Source organism: Monodelphis domestica, chromosome 5 (assembly GCF_027887165.1).
Source record: "Monodelphis domestica isolate mMonDom1 chromosome 5, mMonDom1.pri, whole genome shotgun sequence".
Lineage (NCBI taxonomy): Eukaryota > Metazoa > Chordata > Mammalia > Didelphimorphia > Didelphidae > Monodelphis > Monodelphis domestica.
The window spans coordinates 287,022,994-287,035,359 of record NC_077231.1 but is presented as its reverse complement, the minus strand read 5'-3'; the positions used below and the strand labels follow the sequence as shown (position 1 = coordinate 287,035,359).

Sequence of the window (12,366 nt, the reverse complement as noted above, 5' to 3'; positions counted from 1 at the left end):
ATGTATTCTATGGAAGTTTCATTTTTTTTTTTACAAAAATCAATCTGAGTCAGCCTGACCAGTTTCATAGTCTAAAAGATATGGGAAAATGGAAAAGGGATGGGAGTGAGTGGGAAGACTTAAACTTGTACACATGTATATTTCAGAGAAAAATCAAGGCAAAAGATTAATTTTAAAATAATTGTTTAAAAAGATGATGATATTAACACATTGGGTGTTAAGTCTGAAGTTGGGAAGACTCATCTTCCTGAGTTCGAATCTGGACTCAGACACTGACGGGCTATATAGGCAAATCACTTAACTCTTTTGCTTCAGTTCTTCAGTTGCAAAGTGAGTTGGAGGAGAAAATTGGTAAACCATTTCACTATTTTTGCCAAAGAAATTCCAAATAGGATTATGAAGACTTGGGCATGATTGAAAAAAATTACTTAACAACAACACATTATTAAAAATTAGTCTGGGCTAAGCCATTCACTTTTTGCCTTTGTGATCCATGCCATGAATTTGTGAGATTTTTAAGTTGTTTTTTTTTTTAACCCTTACCTTCCATCTTAGAATTAATATTATGCATTGGTTTCAAGACTAGGATAGGCAATGGGGGTTAAGAGACTTGTTCGGGTCGCCCAGCTAGGGAGTGTCTGAGGCCAGATTTGACCCAGGACCTCCTGGCTCTCAATCCACAGAACTACCCAGCTGTCCCCACTCCAATATAATTCTGGTGAAGGTAGTAGCAAACCTGTGAAACAACATATGCCTTTGTTACAAAGCGCATTATGCCCATTCAAACTGTAATCTCCCAAGTAAAAATTTAAGGAGATACTGATTTCTTGTTGGTCCTTGTTTATCCTTGCAGTAGTGGTAGTCTCTTGGTAACTGAGGATGACGATTGTCTTTGTTCGTTTTCATCTATGATGAGTGTGCACAAAAACACTCGTGCATGAAGGAGATTTAAGTGGAAAAGTCGATGCACAGAGACAGTCTCACTCTCTGGAGCCTGGGTCCAGTGGCACGAAAAATCATTACACCTGGAGACTTCCTCAGCTGCTTTGGATGGCCGTGTTGTCTTTTGTGCTCCAACACGCCCTAAGCACTCCACAGTACCTTGCTGCATCGCCATCTTAGCCTTGAACCTTCTTATTGGTTTCTTCCGTCTGTTCAGCTGAAGCAGTCTTCACATGCTGGGTGAGCAAAGCCCTGGTTCACCAGGGGTCTATGACCCGATGGCTACCCTCACCAGGTTTAGCCGGCCTGTGGAAGCCATTGCCCGGGGTGTGGCCGCTGCCACATGCTAGCAGCTACTGGGAGCCACAAGTGAGAGCTGAGTGTCAGGTGAGGGTCAGAGGCTGGAGAGCGGCCCTAGGAGGGCATGACAAACCCTCCATACCAGAGATACTACTCCTCCCTGAACACCCCGTACACCTTGCACCTGGGATTAAAAACTACTTGGACAAGATAAGGAAAAAACGTGCAATCCACAGCCAGGCAAGGCAAAAGTTGACTCAACTGTTTAAATTGAACATTTAAACTATTTTCTCCAGGCTGTACAGTTTCAGGTCCTGAAGTTGAAGCCTAATCATGATGAATGAGCTCTCCTGGCCTTGGGGAGGGGGAGGGAAAAGGGGATTCCAAGATTGCGGTCAGCTGTCTTTTGTTTCTCAGAGGGCAGGCACATCCTGGCACTTGTCCATTCATCTGTTGTTGAACACTAGTCCACACATTTGTTGTTGGAACGTCTTTAGCAGGAATGTCATGAGCTCCACGAGTGAGGGTCTCGGGGATGGTATTTCTGGAGACCCTTGAGCTGGGGGGCGGTGGGGGGGGATCCATGACCTCTTTTTGGCTGCCCTCAAGTGCCTCCCACCCAATCCTTAGGAGGGGGGATATGGACATCCTCCTGTCTAGGGCCTTCAATGCCCTCTAGCGGAAGTGGCCACAGGTGGATCTCGGCCCAAGTGGGTGGTAAGGAAGCCTCGTGGGATTCGAGCATCCTCCAGGCTGGGGATTGTTTTGGCCAAGGTCACGTACACGAGTGGGCGAGGCGGGGAGCGCAAGGACCCTGACATCGATCCACCCAATGTCAGAATCCGGGTGGGTTTGTCTATTTCATTTCTCCTTCCAACCCCCAGTCATCCTAGTCTAAACCTCTGGGGGCAGCCCGCCACCTTCGCGCCAGCTCTAAAAGGGTCCTCTGTCCCTGGATGCACCTGCGGTCTCCCACTAAGCGATCCCACAGAAACGAGAAGTGAGGGCGGGCTGTGTACAGAGGAGAAGGAAAGGGGGGGTTGGGGAGAGGTCTGGTCCCGAACCTTCAGCCCTCCCACCTATGTCACTTCCGCTTCTAGCCACGCCCCTCCCCGTTCCGGTGGCGGAAGTGGGAAGTGGGTGTCTGGTTCAGCTTGAGCGGGTCCAGGGCCCAGGGAGACTCGGAGGAGCTGGAGAGGCGGGGCCTCGGGGAAGGGGCGGAGTCGAGGGGCGGGGCCGGGCAGGCGCGCGCGGGCTGCCGGCGAGTGTGACGGGGTCCCTCCTCCTCCCTGCTCGCCCCCGCTCGCTCCCTTCGGCGGTCCCTCCGTCCGCGGGAGCGCGCTTACGCGCGGTCACGGCGGCTCCGCTCCTAGAAACCCGGGGCGTTCCTCCTCTTCCACCCCCATCCCGGCCCGCTCTGCCCCGCCCAGCCGCCCTCTCCCGGTCTCTCGGCGGGTGAGTCCACCGGGGTTGTCTCCTCAGGGGTACCAGGGGGCGCGCGCAGGCGGGGGTGGAGGGGTGTCGGGGGCGAGGAGGGAGCGCGCGGGCCCGCGGGAGCGCGCTCTCGAGGTGGGGAGGGGGAAGGGATGGGCGGGGAGTAATGGGGATATCGGCCGGCACGGGCAGTCTCCCCCCTCGTGTCCAAGAGGAGGCTCGTGGGCGCGGCCCCGCCCTCCTGTCTCTGCAGGGAGCCGCTCCATCTCCAGGGGGGCGGGGTGAGGAGGAGCCCCCCGAGGGGCGCGGCGTGGGAGGGAGGCGGGTGCTGGCGCGCAGGGTGCCCACGAGGGAGTGGGTGGGCACGGGTATATCCCGAAGCCAGCGCCGCTTCTCTTTCCTGGTTTCTTTTGCAGATGCTGGAGCTGCAGGGGGTGGTGGGAGCAGCCGTGGGACGCGTGGCCCTCGTCGCGCGGGGGTGACCGCGGGCATTGCGGGGCTCCTCTCCCCTGCCCCCTCCTTCCTTCCTTCCTCCTTCTTCTTCCTCCTTTTCTTCCTCCTCCTCCTCCAGCCCCGCGGCCGCTGACCCCCGAGACTTTGTAGCCAGCAGCAACCCCGGGGCAGTTTCGATGGAAAATGAAGGTAAAGGCCGTGAGTAGGCTCCGTGGATTGGCCCGGAGTGGAGGGTGTGGCTCCGCCGGGATGGGGGGGCGGGGGACGGGGAGGGGGGACAGGACTGGTAGTTAATTTCCCCTCGCCCCGCTCTTTTTCGCCTCCTCTTCTATATTCCTTTCCTTTTGTGGGGTGGGAAAACCATCCCTGCCAGCACTCTTGGGCAACCTGGGTCCGCTTGGGGAGGGGGCTTAATGTTGGGAAATGGGGAATGAATCCCCAAATGGGAGAGCCCAAGTCTGCCTGCTTAGGAGCCTTCGGGCCTTCTTAGGCAACAGGGGGTGGAAAAGTTTGGATTCAGGTACGATTTCGGCCACCGCACGCTGAAATGGCATTAGAAGGGTGGGGATAATTGAGAGGCGGGAAGGGGGCACCTGTCTTTGTGGGGTTCCCCCTCATCCCTGGATGTGGTGTGTTGGCTGGATAATTGGAGGAGGGTCCTTACTGTCACCGTGCATTAGTCTGATACCTCTTCTTTTATTGGCAAAGCGTGGTACCTGGCTCGTTAGCCTTTACTTTTATCTTCCAGTTTCGAAAGCCTCTCTGCTTCTCGGCCCCTTCCCTGTAGAATAGACGACAGGCTTTTCCCTGCTCTCAGGAAACAAGGGTCCTCTTCAGTTAGGGTTTTAAAAGGTCTTTACTACTAAGCCCTACGGGGGAAGCTAATGAACAAAGTGAGGGACCACAAAGCCACAGAAATCTTCAAATAATCCTTCATCTCCCACTTACAAAAACGTTCAGCATGATTCATGTCTCCTGGTTTTCCTGACCCCTTTCTCCTTCCTCCTCCTTACCCTTATCTTCTAAAGCAGCCAGCTTTCAATTGGATAATTGCTGTTGGAGTACTTTATGCTTTCTCAGAATTGGTTCAGCTCTAGGTAGGAAGGATGTCCCTAGACCTGTGGCAGGCACCTCTCTGTAATCCTCACCTGCAAGAAACTTTTAGTTCATTCATTCCTTTGACAAGCATTCCCTCCCTCATTATGACTGCCAGGGCTACCATAGACTTGGTCTGAATGAGAAGAACCTGCTCTGGTTTTCAGAGAACCTTTCCTTCCTTCACTGATCCTGTAAGTCACTTATTGAAGAGCTGTTTCGTCTGTCCCTTGCTTGTTTGTTTTCAAAATCTCATCCTGTAACTTCACCTTTTAGTGCCTTCTATATTTGGGCCCCCTCCTCTCTCAGGGTTGCCTGACTCTCAGGCAATCAGCATCCCCCTGAAGTTCTCCAACTTTCATCAGGTGCCTACCTTCCATTTCAGCCACTTCCTTTTCTGGTTCTGGGGCCCTGGTAGACCACTCCAGCTCCTTGGCAGAACCGAGGATGACATGCATAGATCCAGTGAAGAAATAGACCCCTGTTCTGAACCCAGCTGTACCCTCTTCTAGTCAAGTATTCAGGTTACTTCATCATGACCAGTGCTTGTTCCAGGGGAATGGCTTAATAGAAAGCAGGCTTGTGATTAGAATAGTTCTTTCAATAAGAACACATCAAATAACAATAGAATAAATCTGCATTTTGGGAGCTCTTAATTTTTTAGAGGAATTTTTGTTTTAACTTTAGGCATCTTGATTCCATCCTGAAGGTTTTGTTTGTCTCTGACCTTATAAAGCCTGAGTGTAAAAATGTTGAAAGATTTCCTCAACTTCTTCACTGATGAAGTAATAAATTGTTAGCTCAGAGTTCTTTTGGGGGGTGGGGAGCAAGGTTACTGGAGCAGTTTGCTGTTTCCTTCTCCAGCTCATTTTACAGATGAGGAAATTGAAGCAAATTATTAATTTTTCAAGTTCTGTTTTTAATATACTGATTTTGAAATAGAACGACAACTGTAATTTGCATAGGTTCGAAATCAGTGTATATATGTCATTGTTATTTAGTTGTGGGCTTTGAGGTATTTTTGTATGTACATATACATTTTGATTGTTTGGCCAATGCTTGAATGAATGCTATTTAGATAGACCAGTACTGTGGTTGAACCGCTTTTTACTTGTATTCTCTGGCATGCTGCGCTGGACACAGACCTGAAGGATTGTACCTTTATTTTGAATCTGGTTTTGATATGACAAAACTTTCTTTTAGGTTTTGTTTTTGTGTGTGAGAAAAGTCTGTTCTAAATTGGAGGAGGCTTAAAAATAGCCTTTAAATGTCAGGTATTATAGATGTAGGAATCTGTTATGCCATCTGAGATCCCTAGGTTATGTGGGAAATATAATCTTATCATTGAATAGATTTGGTATCATTTTATGTATACATTAGGGAGCCACTCTAGTTACTGGACCATCAGTATGTTAAGTGAAAGACTTACATTTCAGCATAAGAAAGATGAAGTTGAGGTGTAAATACTGCTTTAATTATCTGTGGCACCAACATTTGGTGGGGAAAGTACAGTTGCCTACTCATATGGAAATGTCTCTTTGAGGAGGCTAAGCCTTTTTGTCTTTTTTTTTTCTTTATTAACTATGGAGAGCAATTTCCATTTTCTTGCAGTCAAGACAAGAAATATCTAAATCTATTTGAAGGATATTGAACAGTAGCAATATTTGCTGTCTTAGGACCTTTGCTTTCCCAATGTGACTCACTCTTGTACAGTGGCAGAAGGAAGGCAGATTTGTAAACATTTGCTTTTTGTTTCCTTATTTTCTGGAAGGGAATAGTAGAGAACTCTTAATTAACTATAAGTGAGTTGTTGGGTTGTGTGAGGGAGGAAAGGTAATGTCAGGAACTGGCTTACAGGACAGCATCTGAGTCTATTTGATGGCAATAAATTATATTTAAATAGCACTTTATGTAGCAAAACCTAACATTTCTATAGCACTTGTAGTACAAAGCATTTTTTCTCAAAGTCCTGAAAAACAGGTCTATTGTCCCTCTTTGGACTGATAAGAAAAGAGAGGCTCTGAGGTGTCCTGTGAGTATCCCATGTTGGCTGGCTATTGAGGAAGGACACATAAATCCAGGATCAAACCTGGGACTGCTCACCAGGAGAGCTGAGTTAGCTTTCATTTAGGTCTTCAATCTGAAGTGAAATGTTCTCTGCTTTTCTTGTTTCTGTTGTTGTTATGACAGCTTTTAGATCCCTTTGGTTGCTCCACCACTTGGTTCACACCTCCACCCTTGCTGTCTCTAGACTTCTCTGGACTGTTGCCTGAAGGAGCAAGTAGCTGTGGCCAGTTGTCTCCTCAAGTGCAAAGGTTATACAAGAAGGAACCAGAGTGCTAATATAGGACCATACAAAGTGAGAAACCCCAAGCTCACTCTGGAAGTCAGATATGTCTGGGGAAGGGAGATGGGCAAGGATTGGGCCATTTCTCATCATTGCTCCAGCTGCTTCCTCGGGCCTGAGCCTTGGACCGATTGAGCTGCTAAGCAAATCAGACCCATACAGTTTTTATCTGCAGCCTTGATGAAAGGCAGGCAGATACTTCCTGCCAGTTCTTAAAAGCATGTCAAGTGTTTATTTCTCCATTTCTGGGATGGTCAGGGCTGGCTCTAGAGACTCTTTGGAGTGGTGCTGGTCAGGCATTCTGTGTGACTCTTAGCACAGTGACACAGCCACTCAAGATTTGTGGGAGTTTGGGATGGAGGGAGGAGTGCTCTTCAGATATTACTTTCTAGCAACTAAAACATTTGTTGTAGTTTAAAGGTACACAATAATAGAAAATATGTTCATAGCTATTACATCTTTTAAAGCATTTTGTTTCTCAGAATGAAATTTTCCTTTCCTTCAGGAGACCTTTTAACTCAGAAGACACATACATACATACACACACCTGGGGTGAGCAGGAGGTGGGAGAAAATTATTTGATTTAACATTTTATGTTCTTTTGGTGTAGAAAAAACTAAAACACATGCAGAGAACTATGATGGTGTATGTATAATTGTCTGAAGTTATAAAGTGGGCTAACAGCTCTAGAGAGGAATCTTTCATATATTTTGAGTTAAAAATCAGTATTAGACAATGGCAGTACTTTTCAATTCAGTGTTTTCAGGTAAGTTTGCTGTAGCTCCTAGCTAAAAAGCTGGCATCTGTCTAGGAATGTGCATTTTAAAATATTCCTTTGTTGGAGGGAATGTAAGGATCTATTGATAAACCACTTTAACTATGTCCCTTTAATTGGAAAAAGAAGCCAGGTTATAATAATGCTTTGTAACCTGAGGGATAGAAATAATTATTTTGTTTTCACTCTTGTCAGTAGAATATTACTGTTCTTTATAAATGCTGTCAATGAACAGTTGAGAAGCATGGAGCAGAGCCTTTTGGAGGCCCTCTCTTGGTTTTACCTCTTGCCTAATGTTATGCAGAACTCTTGGTTTAGCTCCTTGTGTTTTTTGCATTCACTTAATGTCAACAGAATTTGACTCTGTACTCATTGAAATGATTTGGAACAAAAATGTCTCCTAGGAAACTCCTCTTGGGGCCCAAGATGATTTTTATTTGAGAACTTAATTAGCCACAAACCTAATCGGCTTTTAAAATATATAAATGATCTAGTTAAAAGTATACATTACATGATTTAGGGGATAGAACCTGGTGACAGTGAGGACTGGAGGAATAATTCTAGTGTTGAATAGTAAAGCTAAGTGCTCAGTGTAACAAAATAAAATGCCCTTCTCAGCTAGGACCTTCTCCCTTTCTTTCTGGTCACATTTTTTTTCTTTTGGTATTTAGATCTTAAAAGCATCAGTTGTTAAGGGAGATGGATTTTTCTTAAGACATTACATGGGCAGGCATTACTTAAAAGGAAATTGAGAAAAGCTTGTTGGGTGAGTTCTGAAATTAATGCTGTCATTTGAACAGAAACAAATTTCTGGGAAGGAATAAAGACAATATAACATTCAGCAGTGTTGCTTTTGCTTGTGAATTTAAGTAGCTAGTGTTTGTCTTATAGGTGTATATTTCCTCAACTATGCTAGACTTTAATATTCCCTGCAAATGGTTAGTGACTGATATATATTGTTTTCTTTGGGTTTAAAAGTATCACTGTATGTATGGAATAGCTCATTTAGTTGGAGCCTATGATAAGCTATGAAACAGTTTGTATTGTGACATTAGAAAAATTGTATGGGTTACAGAAATCCAAGTATTATAATGTTAAAAGGAGAAAATCATTTCTTTTAAATTAGGCATATTGTATAATTCATTTGCAAACTATGATATTTGAATAGAGAAAAAATGATTTGAGGTTCTTTATATTTGTAAAGAGTAATAATTGTTGGTTAGCTTAAGTGTGGTCCTTATCCTTTGATTATAGGTCAATTTGTGAGTCACCCTGGATCCCTGCTGTGACATATAAAACTTGCAATTTCAAATATATTGGGTAATAATCAACATATTATCACTTATTCTTGTGCATAGTTTCTTTTTTTTTTTTCAGTGAAGGCATCTTTTTGGAAACAAATGTACTGTTTTGGTGGATTTGTAAATAGGACTCAAGTTTAAGATTACTCATTTCCAGTTCTTAGCTGGTGTTCAGTCTTTTAATAGAGGTTCATACATGCATTTAGAAAGGGCATCTACAATCTATGTAGGGTGGTGCAGTGGATAGTGCCATACCTGGAGTCTGGAAGATTCATCTTCCTGAGTTCAATTCTGGCCATAGACACATTAGCTATGTGACCATGGGCAAATCACTTTACTCTCTTTGCTTCAGTTTCCTCATCTGTAAAATGAACTGAGGAAAGAAGTGGTAAGCCACTTCAGTATCTCTGCCTAGAAAACCCCACATAAGATCATGAAGACTCAGACACAAATGAGTAACAACACAATCTATGAAACAAATATTCAGAATACTGCTCCCAAATATTCAATGCCGTACATAAATTTTGCTGTGTTTTGAAACTGAAATATATCTTAGATCCAGTTCTTGAGGTTTACATGCTAATCATTCTTGAGGTAACAGTGACTTTTTCAACTTAAGAGCCAGAATGGAAAAACAAATCCCAAGGGATGATTTTATCAAGTGGACCATGTTACTCCAACCCTCCCCAAAGGAAATAAATTAAGATAAAGATGTTTCCCATGTTCCCCCTCATTTAAAACCCAATGATCATAGATCCTTTATTTGCACTGGGGTGGTGTATTTTAATTTTTAAGGATACCAATAGTTCCCATTTTAAAATTTACCTTTGCAGGGATTCTTCTATTCTAGATTTGCTAGAATAATGGCACATAGATTTTAATGCTACTAGTCTAGGATTTTGCAGATGAAGAATTATTGTTTGAATTCAGTTTTACCGAATTGACTTATCCAATTCAGCATTTACCCATCCTTCCCTAAAAGCAGGTGTGGATAAATTGTGCTCATGCCCCCCACCCCCACATTCACTTCACTTCCTTTTTAAGGGTATGCTGGCTAGTTAGCAAGAGGCTGTCACCTCCTGGGGGGGAGAAGCTGGTATTTCTCAGTGATTATTTCTTAATCAAGGGAAAACACAAGGCAAAGAAAGGATCCTAGGATTTAGATCTGGAAGAGGTTTTACCTGCCATTTAGATCCTTCCCCTCATTATACAATGAGGAACCTGAGGCCCAGAGAGGGTTAGTGCTTTGCTGTGAGGTCGTGCCAACAGTAAGTCCCAGAACTGAGATTTGAACCCAGCTCTTCCTATTCCAAATCTAGAACTTTTTCCAGTTTATAATGTTTCCTAGCTCTCACCCCACTGTACTTCATTGATGAAATGAAAGTTAACTCATTTCTGAAATCATCTTTTGGTAACCAGCTTTCTAATATGGTTTTCATATAATCTATCTTCTTGGAACAAATGCAAAGAAATCCTGAACCAAATGGATAGAAGGATTTCATGGGTCAGAACTCTTAATGAGCTCATGTGTATTCTTGTGAATGAGGGCCCTTTCCCCCATCCCATCTCTGCTGTTAACCAACTCTGTGAGAACCTATCTAGGCTTTGGCTTTCTTTTTGGTCAGTTTGGTCTGCCTATTCATATCCTTTGACCATTTATCACTTGGGGAATGTCAACTCTCTGTTAAGTGCTTGGTATGTGCAAGACATATATGAATCCTGGGATTATCAGATGGAAAGGACAGCCCCAAAGAGGAAGATTCATCCAGGGCTGAAAGAACTGCCCTGCAGTCCTTATTCATTAGATGAAAATGTGGAAAAAAAATAAAGCATCTCTTATATTCTTCACTTGCTTTGCTTACTTCAGCAAAACTGAAGAAGAAAGAAAGCTATAGCAGTGAGCCCAATTTTGACCAACAAGAAGGAATTGGTTGAGGTAGAAGTTCTGTGACCTTGGGGGCAGGGGAGGGAAATGATCATTTCATCTTCTAAGAAATGTTTTTCATGGATAGCTTGATCCCTTGAATTATTGGATCTGTTCCCTAGACTTGGAGAAGTTAAAAGTTAGGGTTAAAAGTTCAGGAAAAAAGATAGCTCTTTCATGGCCTAAGAACCTGAAGGTGAAGACTGCTTAGTTGAGGTTGAGAATGGAGGGGATGTGGGGGTTTTGGAAGCATGTCTTCTGAAAATGTGAATGATCTTTATGAGAAAGAAAGAGAGAGTGCACTTATGAAAAGACTTGTCATTTCAGTGGGGGCTCTCAGAGCTCAAGACCTACATGGGGTTTAGAGGTCCTGGATCTGATTTAGGCTTTGTACTTAAATAGTTATATCATAATCAAAACAGTTATGGTGCCCAAGCCTCATGTATAAAATGGCGATAATACCTTCTGTCTTCATTTAGTGTTAATAATGAATTCTCTGAAGTAGTCATAGTATTTGAATTTGCTTTGCATATTTCCATTGGGCTGGAACCAGTTAACCTATTTTTTACAGTTATAACTTTGAATAGAGCAAATGCACATACCTGCAGCCACTTCAGATGATTTGTTATTTGCATTCATTGGGACCTAGCTATACTCAATCCACCTTATGGTATCGTTTTAAGGAAGGTCTTTATAAATGTCTTAAATGAGAGTACTTCACTACCATTAATGGTGTGAAAACAAGGAGAAAAACTCAGGAAGAGTCTTAAAATCTGTAAGAATGTAGTGATACAACTCAAATGGAATAGGGTTAGGAGATTTAAATCTTAGAATGAATTGAATCTTGCAAAAAATAAAGGCCAGAAGTAGTGTATATATGGAGAGGTGGTTCTGAAGCCTGGAGATGGCACTGCTTAAGGGAAAAAAAACCAGAATGATCAGCTGCTGCTGGGAGCAGACAACACCTGCATATCCCCCCGGCTTTCCTCCTAGACGTCATCCACAACTTTTTCTTCTCACTCCCCAGATCCAACCTGTTGCTAAGGTCTTTTGATTCTTTCTTTGTAACACCTCATACACATGCCCCCACCACCCCACACCTGGTCTATTGCTACAGCCTGCTGGTTGGATTATCTTCCACACTCCAGTTCAGCCTCCACTGAGCTGTTAAAGTAATTGTCCTAACTTGAGGGCCTGGCTGTGTGATCCTTCTCCTCAGGAAATTCTAGCAGTTCCTTATCACCTCCAGGATCAAATCTAACATTCTCTGTTTGGTGTTCTAAGCCCTTCTTAATCTCCATGTATCCTCTCCCCTTCCTTTCCAGGTTTCTTACACCTTTCTTTCCCTCCCCATCCATTGGCACTGGCCTCCTTACTGTTCTCCAGCAAAACAGTGGGTTTCCTGGGAGTGCCTCCTGACACTTCCTGGCTCTGCATATTTTCACTGGCTTAGGGACAGCAGATAGAGCGCAGGGCCTGGAGTCCCAAATATTGGTGGTCAAATCTGGTCTCAGACATTTGCTAGCTGTGTGACTCTGGGCAAATCATTTAAGTTCTACTTTCCTTAACCTCTGGAGAAGGAGATGACAAACCACTCCAGTATCTTTGCCAAGAAAACCCCATGGACATCATTGGCATGCTATGGTCCACAGGATAATGAAGAGTTAGACAGAACTGAAAAATAACAGAAACATCCCTCTGAATAGAATGCACACTCTTGTCTATTTCCTGGCTTTCTTGGATTCTTTCAAGTTCTAGCTAAAATGCCAGCCTTGCACAGGAAGTCTTTCCCAAT

At 44.1% G+C, this 12,366-nt stretch overlaps 1 protein-coding gene across 10 annotated transcripts in view; it reads left to right on the top strand.

Annotated features, from left to right (window-relative positions):
* ATP2C1 (ATPase secretory pathway Ca2+ transporting 1) overlaps window positions 1-12,366 on the top strand; it is a 143,642-nt gene that overhangs the window by 37,612 nt on the left and 93,664 nt on the right. Inside the window, exons 1-2 of one of the 10 annotated variants that reach the window (XM_007505112.2) lie at window positions 2,558-2,697; window positions 3,093-3,318. The exons of 2 other annotated variants lie outside the window; for them this stretch is intronic. In XM_007505112.2, coding sequence (XP_007505174.1) covers window positions 3,313-3,318 — 6 coding nt within the window. In that variant the 5' untranslated portion in view covers window positions 2,558-2,697; window positions 3,093-3,312. Of the gene's footprint in view, window positions 1-2,469; window positions 2,698-2,799; window positions 2,958-3,001; window positions 3,319-12,366 lie in introns of those variants that run through there. 7 more of the 10 variants (XM_056800258.1, XM_056800255.1, XM_007505113.3 and 4 more) reach the window with 7 other exon arrangements.